Source organism: Podarcis bocagei (assembly GCF_964188305.1).
Source record: "Podarcis bocagei genome assembly, chromosome: 17".
Lineage (NCBI taxonomy): Eukaryota > Metazoa > Chordata > Lepidosauria > Squamata > Lacertidae > Podarcis > Podarcis bocagei.
This window is the reverse complement of record NC_138143.1, coordinates 3,271,559-3,296,034: the sequence shown is the minus strand read 5'-3', so window position 1 is coordinate 3,296,034 and position 24,476 is coordinate 3,271,559. Positions and strand designations below refer to the sequence as shown.

The window sequence follows — 24,476 nt, the reverse complement described above, 5'->3', positions numbered from 1 at the left end:
AGGGGGAGGAGCGGGGCTTATAAGGGGGAGGAGCGGGCGGAGGATGAATAGCCTGTTGATGGCGGCGGCGGCGGCGCCTGGCGCGGCTGGCCCGCGGAGTGTCACTGCTTGACGCCGGCCGCGCGGAGCGGCGCCTGGGGACGCCGCGTGCGGAGAAGAGGGAGGTGTCCCGCCCTCCCGCCTGAGGCGGAAATCCCCCGCGTCGGCCTCTGCCGGGGACCGGAGGAGTGATCTTCGCGCCCAGCCGCGCTGCCGCTCTGCCATTGGAGGACGCTGAGGCGGAGGCCACGCCCCTCGCCCGCGAGGTGAGGGCTCAGGTGAGTTTGCGCGCCTTCCTCTGAGGGGGAAGCGCCGGCGGGGCTGCGCGCGTCGAGCCCGGCCTCGGCCCCGCGGGAGCGGCGTCCTTTCGCCTCAGCCCGCGTTCAAATCCGAAAGTGACAGCCGAGTGCCTTTTCATTAGCGCCTCTGGGACCCAAGGGCGTTATAACACGGGGCTGGGTGTGGGGGGGGGGGTTCGGGGGTTTTTGTGGGGAGGGGAAGCGGCATTATTCTCAAAACGGATTCGCGCCAACAATATTCCTTACACGAGCTTGCAAAGCAGTTTTCTCGGCACTCTTCTGGCTTGTTGCCAGTCACGCAGGAGGGTGGTGTTTCCCACCTTCTTTTGAGATGCGTGAAAAAGCGAAATAAGCGGTCATTTAGAAGACGGGAAGGGGGAAGTAAACCCTTCAGAAATCCACAGCAGGGCAGTATTTTTTTATTGGGACCAACCAAAATGTCGCAGAACAGTGAGGTTTTGAGATCTCGGAAAGTGGCAAGGTGTCACAGAAAGCAGCGGGTGGGGGAGAAAGTGTGGGGTTTTGTGGCTGGAGCACAGGGTCCGATTTGATTCTGTGGCTGGAAGCCCAGCTAAAGGTGGGTACCGTGTTCCATTACTTAATACAGAATGTGAAGCAACAATCTTCTGCACTATGAAGATGTGAAGTCAAGTTACACATTCCTAGACTGCTTAATCTGGATTAGTTACTTTGGCCAATGCCCTAGCATGTGTTCATGGGTAAAATGGGATTAATGGCAGGAGGTGGTCATTCTTCTGGAGTGCAAGGATGGTAGGTATGCATGTGTTGTTTCTCCAAGACAGGATATTACAGCATTTTTCTGCAATTGTTCTTACTGTTTATGGGAGCATTCCTTTGATACTTGTGGTATCTTGATTGCCGCAGTTTTGACTCCTGTTGCTTACTGCCTTTTTAACTTTGGGTTTCAGCTGTTTGACTGTGTCCTCCTTCTCACCTGCTCATACATTCAGCTCTAGCCTAGTTCTCTTTAAAATGGCCAGTTTGCTTCAGGGCTATACCAACTGAACCTCCAGGTGAAAGCTTGTGTGATGTAGTGCTCTTTCATACAGTCCATTCTCTCGTGAGCCCTCGTCTGTGGTCTTAAATTGGTACAGCCCTGGCAAGTCCATTTCACTTTGGCAGCAAGTAGGCCTCTGCACTTATTACAGTACTGTACTAACATTGCCCTGCACTCAGTCATTGACAGACTCATAAAAGTAGCGCTGTAGTCTGTAACTCTCATTGCATTGGTGTGGAGGGAAGTCAAGTGGTGGTTGATCAGCTTATGTGTCATCAAAGCAGAAGTCTCTCAAGCCTGTCTGAACACTGTTGTGAAAGCAGAGTTTAGTTCTAGCTTTTTTAGCTATATCCTCTTTCCTCTAGTACCCACCGTAGGAACTGTGGTAATCTTACTAGACTTAAGGTGTCATAAGGCTCTTTGTTTTCTTAGCAAAATGATCTGGAGAAGATACAACTTGCTTCATTTCCTGTGATTGCAAACTGCAGTATAGTATTTGGTTCCGTGGGTACTCCTGGAGCAGGACGGGTGCAAATAAGGTGTTCTGGGTTGTAAAGGGAAGCCTGGCACCCTTCTCCACCTTTGCTATCCAGTACTTCTCCAGCTAGTAACATCTATTTTCTGGGATGTTAGGGAAGGTAGAGGCATGCTCCTTTGTCTCAAGGTAGACTAGTGCAAATAACATTTACTTTCTAGGCAAGTAACTATTTACAAGTCTGTGGTGGACCATTCTTTGATGGAGTTGTTTTGTTACATTCTTTAAAATGCTTGTTAATGTTAAGGAGTGGATGACAACATTTTGTTATATTTTGTAATGGGGAGCAATGGAAATCTTCTAGGTCAGCATATAGCTTGGTTTTGGATGTCTGGCCAATCAAAAAACATTTTTCGCCAAATGCCTGGTAGTAGAAGATACATTGATCCTGAAGGAATTTTCCTAAGTGGAGGCTCATCCGTTGCACTCTGGGTGTGCTGACCCCTGCGATTTCCCTAAATGTAAACCTGACTGTGTAATTTGTGGTAATTGTCAAAGCATTAACAGCAGGTATTAACTAATAACAAAAAGCAAGTTGTGAACAGTGACATGAACTCTAATCTGATACTCCACCCGTTAGACAGTGATATTTTATTCTGATTACTGCTTGTGTTATTTTTTTAGAGAAGCTTGCAGTTATAATGGTTAGCCAGTGTGAAGCTTTGTTCTGCTGCTGTTTGCCCCCTCACTATTACAAGGAAAGCAAACCTCCTGACCTTCCTAAGCATGGCAGCATGCTTTCTCTGTATCCCCACCACTACCACCACCAAAAATGCTTATATTTTCCATATTCCTTATGGAAGCTTGCATATTCCTAAATGATACTTCCATGCACAGAGGCGGTACTGGATGACAGTTGCCTTCACTCTGGGGTTTTGAGTATCTGAAAGGCATCTCCCCATTTTCCAGACATCCCTTGGTCTTTTCCTGTAAGTCAGTTCTTCTCATAGGGAAGATGCTACTTCTATCTAAATTATAAAACATAAAACAATGTTGTCCCCTATATTCCTAAAAAGCAACTCCTTCCATGTTGTAGTCAGTACAGTCTGTCAGTAGCAGCCTCTCTTAGTATGCTTCAAGGAGCATGTTCCATAGGCAAGGTTTTGCATGGAGGTGTTTTCACTGGATGTTCTTTTGAGTTCAGAGGGTCTATCAAAGCCAAGGTCTCCTCTAGAAGCAATAAATTTATATTCAGCCACATATATTGTGAGCAGGGGAGCTCTCATTAAACATAATTTGGGGGCAGGTTGAATTTGCCTCTCCCAGTGGTACTATTATCTTTCCATCTGATTCCCTCTTGGTCATTAATTATGCCATGCTGAAGTCCTTGGAGAAAGAAAGTGGGATACAATTGCTGGGCTGAGGACTGTGATGTTTCTGACCAAATAGGCACCAATGTTTGGCACAGTAATGGTCTAGCTGCGACTGTTGCATGATGAATCATACATGTTAATTGATTTTTAAGTAGTTGTGCCTGCATGCTGAGATAGCGGATTAAAACTCCCAGTAAATATTTTATAGGAGGGACACGGGTGGCGCTGTGGGTTAAACCACAGAACCTAGGACTTGCCGATCAGAAGGTCAGTGGTTCGAATCCCCGCAACAGGGTAAGCTCCCGTTGCTCGGTCCCTGCTCCTGCCAACCTAGCAGTTCGAAAGCACGTCAAAGTGCAAGTAGATAAATAGGTACCGCTCCGGCGGGAAGGTAAACAGCATTTCCATGCACTGCTCTGGTTCACCAGAAGCAGCTTAGTCATGCTGGCCACATGACCCGGAAGCTGTACGGGCCAATAAAGCGAGATGAGCACCGCAACCCCAGAGTCGGCCATGACTGGACCTAATGGTCAGGGGTCCCTTTACCTTTACCTTAAATATTTTATGCCTTGGTGTCTGGGGCTAACATCTAAACTATTCTTTCTCAGATGCCTCCCAGAACAATAACTCTTTGCCTGACTTTGAATCATTAGCTCCATAAAAGTTCAAAATGTGTTGGGGTGCAGTAATCAGATTAGTGGAGGCTAGTACTCTAATTTTGTATCTTTATTTGCTGTTTGTGTTTTCTCAAGCTCCTGGCTAACTCCTAGCTAATGCACATCTGAGCCATCTTTGGCCTGTTTTGTCCATGGTGGGGGTTAGGTCAAGTCAGACTTGTAAATGTTACTGTATGAAGCCACAAATTAAACCTTACTTGTGCAGTTGCCTTACCACATACATGTCTATACAGTTAATTGCCTATAACTGTTTTAGAGGTTTTACTACAACCAAGCGGCATATATTGTTAAATAAAAATGAGTAAAATATGTCTCTTTCTTTAGTATAGGTCAAAGTAATCAATAGATTAGACTTGCCTGGAGATGTTACTCATCCATGCTGAGAGGTGGCCTAAGAACACCCCAGATTTTAGTTGGAGCACCAGTGGCATATTTGAGTTTTGAATGAGCAGGGGAGATGAAATCTGGGTGTGCAAGGGATCTCCATAATGGGATTTAAAAGGGGATTGACTGGCAGCTCTGTCTATTGGATAGAGAAGCCTGATAGTTTTTATCTTCTGTGCTTCCACCTATGCTTTCCTCCCTCCTAGCAAATATTTATCTGTCATTGGCCAGGGGCAGCATGCCAGCAGCCTCCATGGCCCAAGATCCAGAAAAGCTTCAAGCAGAGGTGGAGCGACTGGTGGCTGAGCTGCAGGAGGCAACCCGAGAAAAAGTCCAGGCTGCCCAGTATGGGCTGGCTGTGCTGGAGGAAAATGGTGAGCTCAAGCAGCGCTGTGGTGAGCTGGAAGGCCAGTTGGAGGTGCTACGCATGGAGCTGGTCCACATGAAGGAGGTGAGTGAAAGTTTCCCCTGTTCTGCCTTGGGCAAGGATGCCCTTAGCATGTTTCCAGCTTGGGCAATGAGCTCTTAACCATAATCTCCTGCCTCCTTCTATCTTGCCTAGGCTTTAGCAGAGTCCCACAGCAGTCACAAACGGGCAGCAGCTGACGGCGAGAGCCGAGAAGAATGTCTGCTCAGAGAAACTGCTTCCAAAGAAGCCTGCCTGACTCAGACCATTGAGGAGCTTCAGAACAATGTGAAGCATCTGAGATCCCAGTTGGACAACAATGGGGTAGAAAATGAGCGTATTGGTGTCGCTCTGCGGGACTTGAGGAAGGTAATGTGATTGTGTTAAGAAACGGGGGTGGGGGTGGTCCATATGGGTTGTAGTTCAGGACTGTCTAGCACACAAGTCTGTACACATGTATTTTCTAAAGTGTATTAGGTTAGTTGCTAAATTGATAAAGGAATGAAATATTTGTAGTAAGCAGTTGGCTGCATTTTGCACAATTGTAGTAAGCAGCTAGCTGCATTTTGCACAATTCTGTTTCCACTGTTTTATTGATTGATGTGCCACCTATATGCCATAATAGTTTCTAAGATAGGAAGGGGCAGATGAGGCCCTCAAGTCATATAAAGCACTGCAGCCCCAGTATCTGGCTACTGTAAGTCCTGTTTGTTTCCGTTCAGAAAATCTCACCAACCACTGCCCATGTGTATTCAAGATTATTTCTGCAGCCATCAAGACTGGAAGTTATATTTTTTGTTCTTTAAACTAATGAAAGCCAGCTACATAGAATACTGAACTAAATGCTTATGGATTTAGAGTTTATAAAGCTAGAGTATCCCACCCATTCTGGTGAGCTTGATGAACCCTAGAGGTCATCCGAAACTTGAAGCTGGGGAGGTGCTTTGGGGAATCATCTCAGAAATCATGGTGTGCTTTAGAGGTCTTCCGGTGGAGTACAGGGTCAGATTTAAGGTGCTGGTTTTGACCTTTAAAGCCCTTCATGGCCTAGGACCCTCATACCTACGGGACCGCCTCTCCTGGTATGCCCCACGGAGACCCTCAAGGTCCATAAATAGCAACACCCTAGTGGCCCCGGGCCCTAAGGAAGTCAGATTAGCCTCAACCAGAGCCAGGGCCTTCTCAACACTGGCTCTGGCCTGGTGGAACGCTCTGCCTCATGAGAGCAGGGCCCTGCAGGATCTGATTTCTTTCTGCAGGGCCTGTAAGACAGAGTTGTTCCACCTGGCCTTTGGCTTGGAGCCAATTTGATTCCCTCCCCCTCTTTCTTTTTTCTTTTCCTTTCTCCTCCTGCGATGAGGCTACATTTTAATATTTTAATGTTTCAATATTTTAATGTTGTATTTTAATTTTGTTTTTAAGTTGTATTCATTCAACTTATTTTTATTATTGCTTGTTAGCCGCCCTGAGCCCGGCCTTGGCTGGGGAGGGCGGGGTATAAATAAAAAATTATTATTATTATTATTATTATTATTATTATTATTATTATTATTATTATATAAAGCACAACACAACTATGGTAACCCTCATAATGGGAGGAGGGCCGGGGCTTGTCTGTGTCTCATTGCTTCCAAGGTTTTTGAAGTACCTCAAGCATGTTCTACTTCCATCTCCAAGTTTCAGGGGAGGTCTGCAGTGGTTGTTTGATTTTGCAGCTTGAAATGTGTGTCTAATGCCTCAGAATGATAGTGTGGCAATTCCCCCAGACTTTGAGTTGGGAGGTAACTTGGAGGATCATTTCCACAGTTGTGCTATGTTTCTGAGCTGCTCCGAGTGCTCACACAGTGCAAAATCAGGAATAAGGTTTTGCCCTTCTGCTATTGAGAGGACCAAGATCTTGGCAACCATAGAATTTAGCCTTGGTAGCCAGCCAACCGAAATGTGTGGGCCTCTTTGGTAGTGTATAACATAGAAAAACAGAATAGCAAAAAAGGGGGAATCTAACACAATGGTCCTACAAACCAGAATGCAAAAATGGTTAGCTGTGAAATGGGAAAAGTAGTAGTGATTTGTTCCTGGAGTATTAAGACGTCCATGAGAATGTGAGACGTTGCTCCCTGCATTTTGTTATTTCTACAGTGTACTCTGGGTGAAATTCACCGTCATGCCATAAAAATGTTCTGCTGTGGTTGACCACCAATAGCAGCTTGTACTTGCAGCTTGATGTAAGTGTTAGATATACTTCTAAGTGTGAAACCATGTGGACACTTTGATTTAATAATCAAGTGCTCAGGCATTACTGGGTCATGTTAAAAAGATGAAGGGGACCACAGGGACAATCATGCTAGCTCTGCCTCCCGTTGCCATGCTGGTTATCCTCCAAGTTGGAGGACAAAGCTTTGAAATGGGGGTTGGGTGGGGTCCCTGTGCTCAAGAAGGTAAGAAGAATCCTGCTGGACTAGGCCATCTAGACCCTTTCTGTCCTCACAGTGGCTAACTTGATGACTGTGGGCAACCCTCAAGCAGGACCCAAGCACAAGAGGACCCCCCCCCCTGGTGTTCAGAAGCAAAGCTGTCTCCCAACTATGGAGGCAGAGTGCCACCATAATGGCTAGTAGCCTTATCCTCCATGAATTTGACCAGTCCTCTTTTAAAGCCACCCACTGTGCTGGTCCTCACTGACTCCTTTGGAAGCAAGTTGCATGAGCTGTATGAACAAGTACTTTCTTCTGGTGCAGGCTCCTCATGCAGCTTTGACCCCCAGAAAAGCAGGGTTTTAAAGCTTAATGAGGAGCCTCCATGAATTAACATGGAAAAAGAAAGCTTTAAAAAGTGTTTGTAGGTAGGATGAAGTTGCTTTGGGTATTGGATCTTGCCATTAACATATCCTATATCAAGTTCTTCCTTATCCATTCCTGCCTTGATGCAATACCATATGATGGGTGGTTTGTGGCATGTCTGACTTGGTTCCTGTTTCCCCCTGTCTTCCCAGGAATGTCAGATCCTAGAATCTGAGAAGGCCCGGCTATGTGAGGAGATGAAACAGATCAAGACACGGGAGCTGCGTCAGTTGCAGGACTGTGCTGAACTTGAAGAGGAGAACATCTCTCTGCAGAAGCAGGTCTCCGTGCTCAAGGGCAGTCAGGTATTGGTATCTTCCACATACTATAGTGGGCCTGGCACTGACCACTTGAATGTGTGCCTTTCATACAGTGGTGTGGACCAAATGTCAACCACGCTATTGTATAGCATCTGCTTTATAGGGATACTGCTTCAGTTGTGTTCACCTGCTTGAATTTTGCAAATGTATGTTTGCTTTCACCTACAACCATGTCCCAATGGACCTTTGCTGGCTTGTGGATGGAAGTGGGGTGATACTAATACAGCTGCTATAGAGACACTTCTAAGATGGCTGAACTCTGAGCCTTGATTAGTTGATTCTGAACCTCAGCAGTCTAGCAGTATTGCAAGAGCAATCTTATAGGGCTTAAAACATGCAACCAACCATCATAAACAGTCTAAAAATATTTAAAGCTGTAGTTCAAAACGTTAAGGGTGGAATTCAATGTCATACTAATATGAACATTCTACCAGTGCAAGAATTCTGCTTGCAGTGTAGAATTCTCCTCTCCTCTTCCCCATTTGCACTGTTCTGAAGGTTCTCCTGACCCTCCCAAGCTGACATGGGGGTGCAGGAGGAGGCAGGGAAGCCACATTGTGCTACCAGGACTTGTGCCAGCTCCTGCTAGCACAACATTAGTTGAATCTAGCCCTGTTTTAAAGTGTTAGCCATTTAAAATCTTAAAACCTTTTAATTGTCTTGGAGAATTTAAAAAAGAAAGTATTTGCCTGCTGCTAGAAAGACCGTAGTACAGTCATACCTTGGACCCTGAACGCCTTGCAAGTTGAATGTTTTGGCTCCCGAATGCCGCGAACCCGGAAGTGAGTGTTACTTTTTGCAACCCGAATGTCCAACAGAACTTACGCGGCTTCTGATTGGCTGCAGGAGCTTCCTGCCCCTTGGTTTTCGAACATTTTGGAAGTTGAACGGACTTCCGGAACAGATTCTGTTTGATTTCTGAGGTACCACTATTAGGAACGCGAAGCAAGCCTCTTATAGAATCATAGAGTTGGAAGGGACCCTGAGGATCATCTAGTCCAATCCCCTGCAATGCAAGAATATTCAGCTGTCCCTTGCAGGGATTGAGCCTGCAGCCTTGGCATTATCAGCATTATGTTCTAACCAACTGAGTTAAGGGTCATTCCATATCAAGTGATCCAGTTTTTTTACCTCATGTCATCCAGTTTTCTTAATATTTTCTTCCTTAATATTTTGTAATATTAAGTTTAAGTTTTGATCAATCAACAAGTGTACATTGGATCACCTTACAGTGGTGCCTCGCAAGACGAAATTAATTCGTTCCGCAGGTTTTTTCTTCTTGCGAGTTTTTCGTCTTGCGAAGCACGGTTTCCCATATGAATGCATTGAAAATCAATCAATGCGTTCCTATGGAGACCGTCCGGAGACAGAGGGGAAGCGCCGCGGGCCTTCCACTCTGTCCCCGGACCTGTTTTAAAGCAAGGGAAGGGGCAGCGGGGAGAATCGCTTCTCCCCGTTGCCGCCCCTTGGTTCAAAAGGGGTCCGGGGACAGAGGGGAAGGCGCGCGCGTGCCTTCCCCTCTGTCCCCGGAGATTGCGGGGCTGGCAACGGGGAGAAGCGATCTTCTCCCCGCCGCCCCTTGCTTCAAAAGAGGTCCGGGTTGCGGGGGCAAGCTTCATTTTGCGAAGCAAGCCCATAGGGAAATTCGTCTTGTGAAGCAACTTGAAAACGAAAAAACCTTTCGTCTTGCGGGGCACCACTGTATATGGAATGACCCTTAAGAACCTTCAATAGTTTAGGCATGGCAGGGGATGCCTCTTGGAAGGCCTCCAATGTTAAGGTACTATTAATATTTGTTGAATTTATATTTGTGTTCTCATTTTTTATTTTTATGTTGTGATCCCCTCGTTATCTTCATATGAAGGGCAGTATACAAATTGAAATTATATACAGTGTGTGTGTGTGTGTGTTTGCCTTTATACCTGGGATCTGTGCAATTAATTGGGTTTGGAGGAAGTATTTTTTATCAGATTGAACATATTTCTCTAAGGCTCTTAACTTCAAAGGGATCAGAACTCTTAAAAGCTCTGGGGGGTGTAATTGCTATACTCAAGTTTGCACCCCACAATACTGATTTCTCTGCAGTGGTGTTAATAGTTGGGGACTGGAGCAGGCCAGTTCTCTCCATCCTTCCATTCTTAAGTTCCTTTCCCCTTGCTTTTTACTGATGCTTAATTGCTCGCATAGTCCAATTTCTGGATTCGAATACCTGTTGCTATGTCTCTTTCTGTGTTGAGTTAAACTAATTTTTTTATAGTTCCACAATTATGCAGACATATTGACTTTGCTGATGTCCTTGTTTCACTAAAAAGTACAGGACCACCACCTTTGCTACTAGGATATAGGATTTGCATTTTAAAATTATTTTGAGCTTGTTGCAGAATAATGTGCAAGATGAATAAAACAGAATTGTTTAATAGCTCTTAAATGCCTGTCCAGCTTATCTACGTCATGAATAGGCCACTCAAAACTCACTCAGGTTTTCTTGTTTTGGTGTCTGGAATGGTGATGATAGGAAGTTCCACAATACAGGTGCCTGACCACAATTCCACATGTCTGTCTGACACTTACATAAGAGGACATGGAAGAAGGGCTTGCTGGTGGATCTTAAAGGATGGTGGGGATTGTTTTCCATCTGTTGGTGCAAAAAGAAAGTGTAAGCATGTGTCATATTCAGTCATGCCAAACTGGTCCAAGTGATGTTGAAGCTGAAAGATGTGGATGTCAGTAATTGGAGGTTGCAGAGCTTTGAAAAATTAAAGGGTAAGGTGCAAGATTGGTTTCATTATGCCCAAATTAACGAGATTTTTAAGTTAGACAAAAAAACAGGATTTCAGGTGGAAAAATCGAAACTTGAGACAGAGTTGTTAGAACCAAAGACCAAGTTATTATCGAGAATGTATAACTTGCTGCTTAAATGGAATACTCAGGATGAGACAGTCAAATCAGCCATGATAAAATGGGCTCAGGACATTGGTCATAATATCATGTCGGAGGACTGGGAAAGGTTATGGACCACCGGTATGAAGTTTACTGCATGTAATGCTTTGAAAGAAAACATTATGAAAATGGTATACAGGTGGTACATGACCCCAGTCAAGCTTGCTAAGATATATCATTTGTCTGATAATAAATGTTGGAAATGTAAGGAGGCTGAGGGGACATTCTTTCACCTTTGGTGGACCTGTCCAAGAGTGAAGGCCTTCTGGGAAATGATCTATAATGAGTTAAAAAAGGTGTTTAAGTACACCTTCCCTAAGAAACCGGAGGCCTTCCTTCTGGGCATTGTCGGCCAGAAGGTGTTAAAGAAGGATAGAACCTTTTTTATGTATGCCACCACAGCAGCAAGAATTCTTATCGCTAAGCACTGGAAGACTCAAGATTTGCCCACACTGGAAGATTGGCAGACGCAACTGATGAACTACATGGAACTAGCTGAGATGACTGCCAGGATCCGAGATATGGGAGAAGAAACAATGGAGGAGGACTGGAAAAAATTTAAAGACTATTTACAAAAGTATTATAAGTTATATGAACTATAAGATGTCGCATGATTTGGAAGGTTAGCCCCAGCAATGAGAGTGGATTATATATGAAATTGGACAATATTTTTGAAAGAATCAAAGTTTAAATGGTTAAAAATGATAATACGCTATGGTTTTTAGAGTAATTGGAAAACAAGGGATTTAAACTTAAATTGTAACTGAAGGTATAAAGAAACACATGAAACAAGGTTACAACTTGCTGATAAATTTATTGTTAAGAATGCACTGTGCGGGGGATGTGGGGAAGTCCGATAGAAGATTGAAATAAGTTGTTGAAATGGTTCGATTTTCTTTTCTTTTCTTTTTTATCTTTTCTGTTTTTTCTTTTTTCTGTTCTATCTGAAATTGGAAAAATGCAATAAAAATTATTATAAAAAAAAAAAGAAAGATGTGGATGTCAGTAATTCAGGTGAAATACTGGTGGAGGCAGGGCCTGATGAGCAGCAGCCAACCACCTAGTATTGTGCCCTTTTTTCCTTCCTCAGGTGGAGTTTGAGAGCATCAAGCATGCCCTTAGCTGCCGAGAGGAAGAGCTGGTGCTTGCTGGGACTCAGCTGCTGGAGCTGGGTCGTCTCCGGGACCTGGCAGAACACCAACTTCAGGAGGCACTAGAGGCTCTGCAGGCAGAGCGTGAGCAGAAGCAGGAATTGCGGCGAGAGCTGGCCATCTGCACAGGAGGGCGCCATGACTCCCTAAGCAGCTTGCAAGCCAACCTAGAAGAGCTGAACCACAGCCGTGCAGAGGAACAGGATAGTGGCTTCGCCAATGCCAGCAGCATTGGGAGCATGGCTTCCACACCCCACAACATCCGGCCTGCACCTGGTCTTGTGGCAGACCTCTTCAGTGAGCTTAACTTGGCAGAGATTCACAAACTGCAGCAACAGCTGCTCCAGGTAAGCAGGTTTAGCTCTGTGGATCAGGGAGAGGTTTGGTTTCAATATGAGATGACTAACAATGTGAATTGCATTCCTGTTGCACAGCAGAGCAATATGTGCTATGTTTTAGGCCAATGCCAATGGTTAGCTATCCCCACCCCTCACCCTACCCCAGCTGGCTAACTTGGGGTTTGCAGCTCTGTTATAGATTCAGTCCACTGCCATGTACTGTGTATCCAAATTCTGAAAAAGTCCTTGCCCCAGTCTCTGTAGTTACTGTGTAATACTTCAAGGGAGGGAATCAAATTGTTGAATGCTCCATTGTAGAAAAACAAAGCTAGTATTGGCAAGAAGATTCTAGTTTAGTCTTTGCCCCTGGTAATTTATATTTGAATGTGCAGAGACTTGTTTTTTACAGGAGGGCATCATTTAAACCAAATTCTTCTTCCTTGGACAGTCCATCTCTTACTTTGGCTAATAGGCAGTTGTCATTGATCTCCCACACAAGAGTCCTCTGGTGCATGTGGGGAACTTGTTAGGAGGGATGTGCTTCAGTTCTCATTTTATGCTGGGCTTGGGGAATAAACAGCACTAGCTGTGCAAAGCCCAGTGTGCTGATGCAAGGCAAGACCCCTTGTTTTTCCTCTTCCACTTCCCCTCCTGCCCAGAGCCCTCTTGTACCTGCAAAGAATGCAGAGCCTAGGGTTTGCCGATCAGAAGGTCAGCAGTTCGAATCCCCGCGATGAGGTGAGCTCCAGTTGCTCAGTCCCTGCTCCTGCCAACCTAGCAGTTCGAAAGCACAAAGTGCAAGTAGATAAATAGGTACCGCTCCAGCAGGAAGGTAAACATCGTTTCCATGCACTGCTCTGGTTCACCAGAAGCGGCTTAAGTCATGCTGGCCACATGACCCAGAAGCGTACGCTGGCTCCCTCGGCCAGTAAAGCGAAATGACTCATCTGCAGCTGGACCTAATGGTCAGGGATCCCTTTACCTTTACTTATCCCTTGCTTTTATCCAGCTACACGATTGTCAGAGAACCTGGGGAGAGTGAGTGGTCTCTTGTGCCCAGCAGAATTATTCCCTCCCTGTACGCAAGCTATGAAGAACTTAAAAACTTGTTGACAGCGGCAAGAGTTATCATAGCTAGGAAATGGTAAAAGCAAGGTGGATGCTGAATAGAAGAATGGTACAAAGAAGTGTGGGATATAGCGATTAATGATAAATTAACGTGTGCTATTAAAGTAAGAAGGGGAATATGGAAGAGAAATGACTTTGAGAAAATATGGAGAATATTTCTGGAGTTGTTAAAACAGAAAGGAGTCAAACCATCTGAAGTCTTAATTTTTTGGAAATTTATCATTATGATAAATGATAAGTCTCATGGTGGGGTGCACATTTCTATTTGTATTATTTTTACTTTAAGGAAAAATAAAAAATTAGAGAACAATATTATTCCCTCCCCATTCACAGAGGATGCAGGAGTGGGATATCTTGGTGTTGGCTATCTGGCAAGGGCAACTCCAGCTAGATTTGTAGACCCTTGATTTTTCCATCTGTAATCCTGAAGTGGTTCAGTGCAGCATTGGATGGCATCCCCTAGAACTGCTTGCCATTCCATTTTGCCTCAGGCACAGAGCATGAAGGCATTACAGCACAAATAATGGCCACCATTGCAATATGAGCAATCAGGCTGTGATGTCAAAAAGTGGGTTACTGTTCTTCAAAGCTTAAAATGTACTGTAATGGGACTAGTTCCTCTTTCTGTAGGGCGGGGAGCATGGGTGTGGCAAAAGCTAAGAAAATGCTAGGCTGGGAAGTGATTTTCTAAGCAAGGTTTTAGAGATCAAAATTATGACTTGATAGTATTGATCCACAGTGAACTCAAAGGAGCTATTCTGACTGCAAGTCGCTCAGATGCCAGAGGCATTGCTTTTGGGTTTCTCCTCTGCCAATAATCTTGTCTGTGGAGTCTGCTGTTTGTTTCTGTCTGTCTGTCTGTCTCCCCGCTCCGGTTGAGCTGGAAGCTTCTCAGTCGCCTGTAGAGTGAGTGGCAGGAAGCCACTAAAGTTATTCCGAGCAGCTGCACATCCTGCCCAGCTGGCGTCATGCTCTGGCCTGACCCTGTTGCACTTTCCCCACCCCCTTCAGGCTGCTTGTCTGCAGATTATCTCTCCCTCCTGCCAGGCCAGTTGTCTTGGCAAAGGAGGTTTGAATGCTGTTCTACTCTTGCAAGGTATTGGAGACATTTGTCCACTTTTTGTCTAGAATGCAGCTCTCTCTTCTTCCATCTTCCTTCTATTTTTAACAGCTTATCTTGTATTAGAGATGACCCACAGTTTAGAGAGCCTCCTGAAGGTGAATGCTATGATAGTTGATTCTGGGTCACTTCCGGCTAGCCTCATTCTGGCCGCCCTTGGCCAAAGGAAATACCTGGCTGCGAATCAAAAGCCCTGAAGCTCAGCTTCTTTTTGTATGCCTCTTTAAAGCCCAGATGGAAACTTGAGACCTGGGAGTGGCAAGCTCTATAAAGAAAGAAGCCTGTCTCTTCTGTATTGATCCCTCCAAAAGGGTCACGGTTTCGGAATAGAACTGAGCAGCCTTAATCTCTGGGGTAAGGCTGCAAAACCAGCGCTGTCCTTGCTCATTCAGAGCACTTGCCTATTAAGAGTGTCCTTGCCAGCTACTCTCAGTTTAGTTCCTGTTTTCCATGCCAGGATGTAGCTCTGCAAAATACATAGCCTGTTATTGACATAAACTGCTCTTGAGTATGTCCCAACAACTTAGAGTTCTATTGGCCTCCTTGGATCTGGATTTAGCTTATGGCTCAGTTTATCTCCATGCCTTGTGTTGGGAAACATAAACACCAAACTCTCTCCCCATCCCCTTTCTAATTTTCTGTTTGCATTATTAGGCAGAAAATGAGAAGGCCTCGCTCGCCTCAGACCTGCAGGACCTTAAGAAACAGCTGAGCAGCACCCAGGAGGCTCTAGCCCAGCAACAGCTGTGCAACAACCATGAGGTGGAGCAGTTTCAGACCCTGGATGCTGGCTCTAGCAATGGCGGGGACCACCCATCACCCTGTGAGAGGGAGCGCTGCCATGAAGAGTTAGAAAAGGCCCAGCTGGCAGCCCGGCAGGAGAGGGAGGCAGCTGCTCAGTTAGAAACGGAGCTGCGGGTTGCCCGAAGGATGGCACGGGAGAGTCAGTCACGGCTGGCGCAGGCCCAGGAAGAGCTCCTGGGTTTTTCTGAGGAGATGGCCGCTCTGTATCATCATGTCTGTGCCTGCCACAGCATCACCCCTCAGCGTGTTGTGTTGGACTATTACCGGGAAGGTCGTGGAGCCCGGAGCATGTGCAGAAGACGGTCCTCCCGAAAACTCCTACTCACAGAAATGGAGACAAGCAGCAGTGGGGACCAGTCCCCAGCCAGCAGCCCCAGTTCCCCCTGTGGGTTGGAGCCCCTCAATGTGGCCAACCTGACTGCCGTCTTGCGAGAACAACTAGGGCACCTGCAGGTGGCGCTCTCCCTGGTGCATCAGCAGGGCCTGATGGGGCACGGTGCCGAACTGGAACGTGACAAGGAGGCGCTGGTGGAGGAGGTGCTGAAGCTGAAGTCCCTGCTGAGTACTAAGCGGGAGCAGATCGCCACCCTGCGCACAGTACTCAAGGCCAACAAGCAGGTGGGTGCAGAAGTAGCCTGGCTGTGGTGCGAGTCAGCCCTGAGTGAATAGGATGGGGAGGGTGAGAAAGGTGTGGGCCTGCAGATGGGACTGGGAGCACCCTCAGCTAGTGCAATGAGCACTTTTGGTGGGTTGCCCACTGCCAGTAGCACCTTCTTCATCTTGCTGCTGCTGCTCCTCCTGCCAAACAGTGCAGGTAGAGGAAGAAGAACGGGGTTCTGCTAGGCTACTGGTGCCAAATGGGCTCATCAGTGAGAGTTATGGGAATTTTCTTACACTGACTGCAAAACTGAATGTGTTAAGAAGTCACAAAACAGTTATGATCAGGCTGTGAGTATGTTGTGTCTAAAAGTAAATGAATCTTTGCCTAGGCAGTATTTTGCGATCTTGCAAATTGCAGAATTATACATTTATTTTACACAGGTTTCTTCTGTCTATCATGGGAAGAGCAAGGGATTGTTCCAATTATTTTTATTGATTTTCCAAATTATTACAAATCATTACTGAATTAATTCAATACAATTTCCAAAACTGATTTCCCGCTCTTCTTGCAAGATATGTCCATGATAGACCCCCGTTGCTGTTAGTTCTCAATTTCTAGTTGAAATCACCCCATAATTCCAATTATATTTTCCATCAGCTGCCCCTTTACAACCCTGCATACAGCAAATATATTTTTTAAAACTTAGTGTGTATATTTGATTGCAGCATGTGTAGTATTTCAGTAAGTTCTTATTTCCAGATTTCGGCATTTATTTTCCAGCTTGAATATTTTCACATGTTCAAATCAAAGTTCTTTCCCTGGTTCACTGATTTATTGCAGTTCTCCTGTCTCCTCCATCTGTGCTCGCCTTACCCAAACTCACATTCCTTCCTACTGATAACAGTGTCAAGCTACAGCATAAATTAACTCACAAAAACTGTTTACAGAGAGACCATTCTAAGAGCAACCCAGCCATTGGATTCCATCACTGCAATGCCTTAAAAACATATTTTCCATTACATATGCTTTTCTCTTTAAATCATCTCTTTGTGTCTTCCATCCTTCCATCATGTCAGGTTAACTGTGGGTTGTTATTAGCTGCATTTCCTCCTCCCACAACAGAAATGTTTTGATGGTGGCTTACAACAATGAAGGCTAGAAACATGTTCTAAAACTAAGATTCTCTGGAGTGGAATTGTATTCCCAACCTCTCATTCAGTGCTCCCACATGACTTTGGCCCATAAATAGGCCTGGATGTGATGTGACATGGCCTGAGATCACAGGCCCTTGCATACCATTTGTTTTAATGTTTCATAAGCTGCTTTTTTGGAAAGCCACCAAGAAACAAATAATAATAACAACAATCAAAGAGCAGCAGACTGGGGAGGCAGGCTACAGGTCTGCCTAAATAATAAGGTGCTTTTCACTAGCCTTTGGAAAGCTGATGGGTATGGGGCTAAGTGGGCCTCCTGGGTTCCAGAGTTTCGGCACAACAGCTGGAAAAAAAACCTTGACACATTTAACCACTAGCTGTACCTTAGATGGTGGGGAATGCAGAGCAGGACACATTAGCTAGGTACCCAGACAGCAGGCCATGCCTTCCAAATACCAGTGCCATATTTAAGCTCTGGATGGACTGACAGCATCCAGTGCAAACCAAGAAAATGCACTTGGAGGGGGGGGGTGGCTTATAGCAACCCTGTTAATAGAATTTCCAATTGTTTGGGAGGGGTTTATCCACCCCACTTCCTTTGGCTGCGGTCCTGGGGCACTCTTACCTTCCTGTCCTTGTCCTGTTCTGCTGCTCCTCCCTGGTCCCACCAGTACTGTTCTCTTCACAGCCCTGCATTCCTAGCAACTATTGCCTCTTTCCTCACTGTTTGCAGCATGAGCCCTGTGCTTAGGCTGTTGCTAGGTTTCCTCCAACTTTCCAGGCCTGGCAAAGAAGGCAGAAAGGGCTGCATCCCAAAAGAGTGGTGGTCTGGGCTTGCAGTCAGTGTTAGAAACTTAGATATTTAAGCTAATCACCAAATGGCACCTTAAACCTATGTTATGGTCACCACAACATAATGTCTAGGCACCATTTTTTGTTTAAAAAATTGAAGCTTGTTGTTAATTTTGTTTCTATACCACTTTACATTTTAAAGAAAAAACATTGGTGGCTTACAACACATTAAAACATCAAGTAAAACAAACAATCCAGAATAAAACAAATTCAAGCTTCAAGGAAAACACTTCAGATCCTACTCCAAGTGACATTTTTCTTTCCCCATATTTATTTACCTACTTATATAAACTACTCCATAGCAGAAGTACTCTAGGGAGCCAGTTTGGAGTAGTGGTTAGAGTGTCAGACTAGGACCTGGGAGATCAGGGTTCAAATCCCCACTCAGTCATGAAGCTCACTGGGTGACCTTGGAGTCATTCACAGCCTCTTAACTTACCTCACAGGGTCATTGTAGAGATTAACTGAGGAGAGAAGTTAACCATGTACTCCTTGGAGAAAAAGGCAGGAGATAAATGTAATAAATAAACTCTTCTGCTTACCTGCTTAAAAAAAACTGGAGGGGCCAGCCAGATGGAGATGTCTCCCCCCCCCCAATTTTTTTAGTTGATTTTCACAAAAGTAAAAACACACTAACAAATAAACAAACAAACATAAATCATAACCTTATTAAAACTAATCTTCTTAACATTGTTAAGTGACTTCCTTGTATCCCCCTATTTGAATTTCAGTGCTTATCATTTTAATGGTTTTCCAAATCAAAGTTCTTATAATTTTAACTTAATCGCTTAACATCACTCTTTCTTCCCAATTCAGCATTAAACATAATAATTCATCACATTACTTATTTAAGTCCTAAGCCTAACTGGCGATTGCAAGCTTTTTCCAATTAATTTAACTTAACGTATTTAACTAAATAATCATTAAATTTTATCCATTCTTCCTGGTACTCCTCCTCATTCTGGTCACAGACTCTTCCGGTCAGGTCGACTAGCTCCAAAAAGTCCATCATCATCATGATGATGAAGATGAAAGATGGAGATGTCAGTTGCCAACCTGGCATCCAGAGATCTCCATGTGGTTGCAGTTGAACCTGCACCTGTTGAAAAACACACATGACGAATTTCTGACACAGCTTGCATGTGTCCCTGGAGCTTGCATGTGTAAGACTGGATATTGGGAATACTCCTTGCACATATACCAGGATTGAGCAGTTCTGGGATCTTTCAAGCACCCTAGGCTGTGTCCTGGAGGCTCCTTGCTGGAGCATCTTCTCTTGCTTTTAAAAAAAGGGCTGAAGCAAGAATGTAACCCAAAGACACATAAACTTGTTCAGTCTCTGAAAAAAGGTGCCCTGTTGATGTGTTCCCTGTTGCTGACCTGCAAGTGAAGTAGCCTCTTGAAGGCATTTCCTTATCAGCAGGCTGGTAGCCCCATGTGCCTGGCTCTTCCAAGATTGTTCTTGTGGGTGGAATGGTTCCAGCTGCCTGTTTGAGTCTCCTATGCAGAGCAGCATAGAAGGGGGTGTGCGCTATGTTTGTGTGCCAGTGCTTTAATGATACTTTCTGCATACAGTAAAGGGTGTTTCCATGGGGGAGAAGCTATAGGTCAAAGAATTGGAAGGGACCTCAATGGTCATCTAGTTCAACCCCCTGCAATGCAGGAATCTCAACTAAGCATCCGTGACAGATGGCCATCGAACCTTTGCTTTAAAACCTTCAAGGAAAGAGAGTCCACCACATCCCAAGAGAATCCCTTCTACTGTCAAACAGCTCTTACTGTCAAAAAGTTCTTCCTGGTGTTTAGTTGGAATCTCCTTTCTTGGTTCAAGTCCTACCCTCCAGAGCAGGAGAAAACAAGCAAGCTCCATCCTCCATGTAATATCCCTTGAGATATTGGAAGATGGCTATCATATCTCTTCTTTTCCAGGCTAAACATACCCAGCTCCTTCAACCATTTCTCATAAGGCATGGTTTCCAGACCCTTGTTCATTTTGGTCATCCCTCCTCTGCATACGTTACAGCTTGTCAATATCCTCCTTAAATTGTGAAGCCCGGAACTCCAGGCGTAGTCTAACCAAGGAAGAACAGAGTGGTAGTATTACTTCCATTGACCAGACACTAGACTTCTGTTGATGCAGCATAGCATAGCATTTGCTTTTTGTGCTGCTGCATCACACTGTTGACTTAGGGTCAGCTTGTGGTCTACAAAGACCAGTAGATCCTTTTCACAGCTACTACTGGCAAGCCAAGTGTCCCCCATCTTTTATTTGTTCATCTGGTTATTCCTGCCTAAATGCAGAACCTTACATTTGTCCCTATTGAAATTCATTTTGTTAGTGCATCATCTGACCCTTGGCAACCTTCCCTTTTAGACTGCAGAGGCCGCCCTCTCAAACCTTAAAGGCCAGTTTGAAGGCGAGAAGGTGCTGGTGTCGGAGACCATGGCCAAGCTGCGTCATGAGCTGAAAGCCTTGAAGGAGGATGCTGCTACTTTCTGCTCCCTACGTGCCATGTTCGCCAGCAGGTTAGGAACGGGCATCCCAGGGAGCTGTGTCTATAGTAGAGAAGGGGCAGTGGGACAGAGGTTGGAGGTAAGCCACCTCTTGAAGTGGGTGGGGCTGGCATTGAGCCTTTGATCTACTGCTGCTCCTGTTTCATGTTGGAATTGTGCCACTATCCTCACACAAGTGCTGAAACTGAGGACTTGCCATGTAGATTTGGAGAATCAAGTAATTGTGATATTGGCTGGTTGTGGACTAGGAAGGCTGGTTTCACACGATGCATAGAAAGAGATGGAAAGCTGCTTAGACCGGAGAAGTTGCACAAGAAAAGGAAGCTGCAGGGGGCAAGGTAATGCTCTTTGAGAGGGTGCTGAACTAAAACAAAACTCCAAGATGTGCAATGTTTGTCATATTCTGTGCCACCAAAGGGTGGAATATAGAGCCTATATATTGCACAACATAAAACAAAATTTCTTAGATTCCTCATAACTTGTTTTGACAGTTGGCCAAACTATTCATATTATTGAAGCCCTATTCCTATAGCTTCTGAGATATTGCCAGGCATTGCTCATGCATTTTCCAATATACTTTCACAACCATAAGGACTAGAAACCACCCTTAATTTAAAGGGATCCAAGATTTCAGCAAGCAATGATTAGTGTCCAGTGGGATATTCCATTCTTTTTCTGGCATTTGATGGGACCCTGAGTATATGCAAAGCACTGAGAGCTGGTGTAAGGCCTGCCCAGGATTCTGTGGTGTTGATCCTTTTTGACACTCACCACCTCCATCTGTCTCCAGGTGTGACCAGTATGTGAGTCAGCTAGATGAGATGCAGCGGCAGCTGGCAGCTGCTGAGGATGAGAAGAAGACCCTGAGTTCCCTCTTGCGCATGGCCATACAGCAGAAGCTGGCACTCACACAAAGGTTGGAGTCCCTGGAGAGCCCGGCTGAGGTGCCACGGGGAAGTAGCAGGAGGGCACTCAGGCCAGCCAAGGGTAGTGCGGTAAGAACAGTTGGAGCAATGAGTTCTGCTATGGGTGGGTGGTGAAACAAAACCCCCTGAAGCCATTTACCTGCTTAGGATGTAATGCTGCCCAGCTGCCTTTGGGAGTGATACACAGCTTCTTCAAATTTATCAGTTCAAATTTCGCATAGAACTGTGGCAGGGTAATAGCCCTGAGAAGGTGTAGCCTTGAGTGATGTATAACCAGTGTACTTGTTCAGCTTTAATAACACTTACTTATCCAAGCAATTATCTCTGGAGTTGATAAACCAGGAGAGTCAGTGTGGTAATGTGGTTAGAATGTCAGACTGGGACCTGAGAGAGCAGGGTTCAAATCCCCACTTGTCCATGAAGCTCACCACCAGTCACTGCCTCTCAGCAGACCGTTTTGGGGATTATATGAGGGGCTCCATAGAGAAAAAGGTGGGATATAAATGCAGTAAATGAAAATTAAATGATGACACACGTGAGAGCCAAGGCTCTATTGTCCACGGACCAATAGCAGTCCCCTACCCCACCTTCCATGCAGCCTTATGACTGAGAGTTAATGTGGCACTGAAGCCTTTGTGAACCCACTAGGTGGCCTTATGCCAGCCCTCAGTGTCCTCCCTCCCACCCCAGTCAGCAATATTGGTCAATATGTTGGCACCTTAAACAGTTCAAGTGCTGTGTGAATGCTTAGCTGTAATGTGAGTATCCATGCCAGGGCCAGCACAGGAGAGCTATAGGAAAACAAGCGGTACTTTTTAATGTATCTTTCTAACTGTCTTTCTTCTCTCCCTGGTCCCCGTTCTCCTTTCAGAGATGAGACAGCCAGTATCCAGTGCAGGATTTCCAGGCACTTCTCATTCATTCAGTGTCTTCCATTGTGGTCACAGAACTCCATTCATTATTATTATCTTTTGCATAACACGGAGAAGCCTGGCACCTGCAAGCTGTAGCCCATCAAGAGGAACCCTGTGCCAGCAGCAGGCCTCCAGCCAGTGTTTGCTTCCTGCCCTCGTGCCTTAAGAGTTATGTGGAGATACACACACCTTTTCTCTCTTTGCCTCAGTGCTGACTTTCCTAAGCGCCTCTAACACTGTGCCTTTTTGTGAGACACTGATGTCTGCCTTAATGACCAGGGCTGCCTGCTTTGGGTCTGGCTGTGAAAAGATGGGTTTTTCCCTTCCCCTGAATTTCTTTGCCCTGCTGTACTCTCCCAGGCCCATCACTTCTCTACCTGTCTCTCCATGGGGTTTTGCACATAGTTAATGACTACATTGCTGACTGCACGGATTGTGGGGAGAAGGAAAACTAGCACCATGCAGCCATGAGACATGTTGTGAGATGGACCCAGCAGTGTCTCCTGTTAACCTCACCATCCTGACACCAGCAGTATGAAACAGTTTACTTTGTAGTCTGGAGCAAGATGAGCCCTGGTTGTTTGCCTCAAATAAAGAATTGATTTCCCTGCAACCCTAGCCTTTTTTCCTTAACTAATTCAGCGCTTTAATCATAGTTATTACAAAATATGATAAATAACATACAATTATTACTAGAAAACCACTCTTTGATTTTAGACTATACCACTTAAAATGCTACTATAACAGTAGTAGCAAGTACAGTACAGTAGCAAGAAAGGATAATCTAAGCTGGGGTTTTGTGGCTCTTTCAGTGTTTGTCTTGGACTCCAACTCCAACTTCAGTCAGCATGTCAGGGAGGATGGGAATCCTGGAGGGGCTACAGGTTCCAATCTCTGGCCCAAATGGAAGCCATGTTTTTAAATACCATATTTTTCACCCTATAGGACGCACTTTTTCCCCTCCAAAAATGAAGGGGAAATGTGTGTGCGTCCTATGGGGCGAATGCAGGCTTTCGCTGAAGCCTGGAGAGCGAGGGGGGTCGGTGTGCACTGACCCCTCTCGCTCTCCAGGCTTCAAGTAGCTCTCTGCAAGCCGTGGGAGAGCTGCGCAACTTCGCGCAGCTCTCCCACGGCTTGTGGAGAGCTGCCTGCACCCAGAAGCCTGGGGCGCGCTGAGCTCAGCGCCCTTCGGGCTTCGCGCAGCTCTCCCACGGCTTGCGGATAGCTGCCTGTTCTGGGGGCTGGGGTTGGGGGAAGCTTGGGCTTCCCCAGCCCCGCGCCTGGGGGGGGAATATTTTTTTCCCCTTTATTTCCCCCCCAATTAAAATAGGTGCGCCCTATGGGGCGAAAAATACGGTACATTGTCCATTTGCCTTCTAAATTCCATAAGCTTTGGGTAATATTCAACTATGTTTTGCTCAGAGGAGACCCATTTAAATTAATGAACATGACTAAGTTAAGTCTTTTCCATTTTAATGGATCAAGCTTGAATAAAATATAGAATAAAACATGAATGCCATCCACTCCCACTTAGTGATCTTCATATCCACATATGACGCAGGTGGTGCTGTGGTCTAAACCACTGAGCCTCTTGGGCTTGCTGATTGGAAGGTTGGCTGTTTGCATCCCCACGATGGGGTGAGCTCCCGTTGCTCTGTCCCAGCTCTTGCCAACCTAGCAGTTCAAAAGCATGCCACTTCAAGTAGATAAATAGGTATCACTGCAGCGGGAAGGTAAATTGTGTTTCTGTGTGTTCTGGCATTCGTCATGGACCTCCATGCACCAGTAGCGGTTTAGTCATGTTGGCCACATGACCCGGAAAACTGTCTGTGGACAAACACCGGCTGCCTCGACCTGAAAGCGAGATGAGTGCTGCAACCCCATAGTCGCCTTTGACTGGACTTCACCGTCCAGGGATCCTTTACCTTTACCTTTTACCTATATCCACATATCCTTACAGCTTCTCTAACCATTCTGCTATCCTTGGTACACTTTTCTGCTTAGTAAATAACATCCTAGTTTTGGTGGTTGCATAATACTTTCCTTCCACTTTTGTCTTTTTACCAAATTCACATCTAAAGGATGACAAACATTGCTAGACCTATTGGGGTAGACCCTATCCTTAATTCCTTTATCCAAGCTTTTGTTGCCACCATGCTACAAAGTAATGCAACTTCTTTTTCTATGGTCCTTCTCACTCAGG

General features: G+C 45.4%; 1 protein-coding gene and 1 long non-coding RNA gene across 3 annotated transcripts; one reads left to right on the top strand and one right to left on the bottom strand.

Moving 5' to 3' along the window:
• The first annotated feature begins 173 nt into the window (after nt 1-173).
• On the top strand, nt 174-22,886 carry LOC308576511 (protein bicaudal D homolog 2-like). 2 transcript variants are annotated; one of them, XM_081175894.1, is made up of 9 exons: nt 174-317; nt 4,497-4,716; nt 4,828-5,040; nt 7,664-7,816; nt 11,862-12,269; nt 15,163-15,930; nt 20,294-20,445; nt 21,224-21,428; nt 22,231-22,886. In XM_081175894.1, exons 2-9 carry the CDS (start codon nt 4,504-4,506, stop codon nt 22,234-22,236), a joined length of 2,118 nt encoding a protein of 705 aa, XP_081032020.1. In that variant the 5' UTR covers nt 174-317; nt 4,497-4,503; the 3' UTR covers nt 22,237-22,886. The 2 variants fall into 2 exon arrangements, with proteins under 2 accessions (XP_081032020.1, XP_081032021.1); XM_081175895.1 differs by lacking the exon at nt 174-317 and adding an exon at nt 532-915.
• Nucleotides 18,507-20,286, bottom strand: LOC308576520. Its single transcript, XR_014003276.1, has 2 exons — nt 19,699-20,286; nt 18,507-19,018 (listed from the first exon to the last, which is right to left on the bottom strand). It is a non-coding gene; the product is annotated as an uncharacterized lncRNA (long non-coding RNA).
• Nucleotides 22,887-24,476: the final 1,590 nt, after the last annotated feature.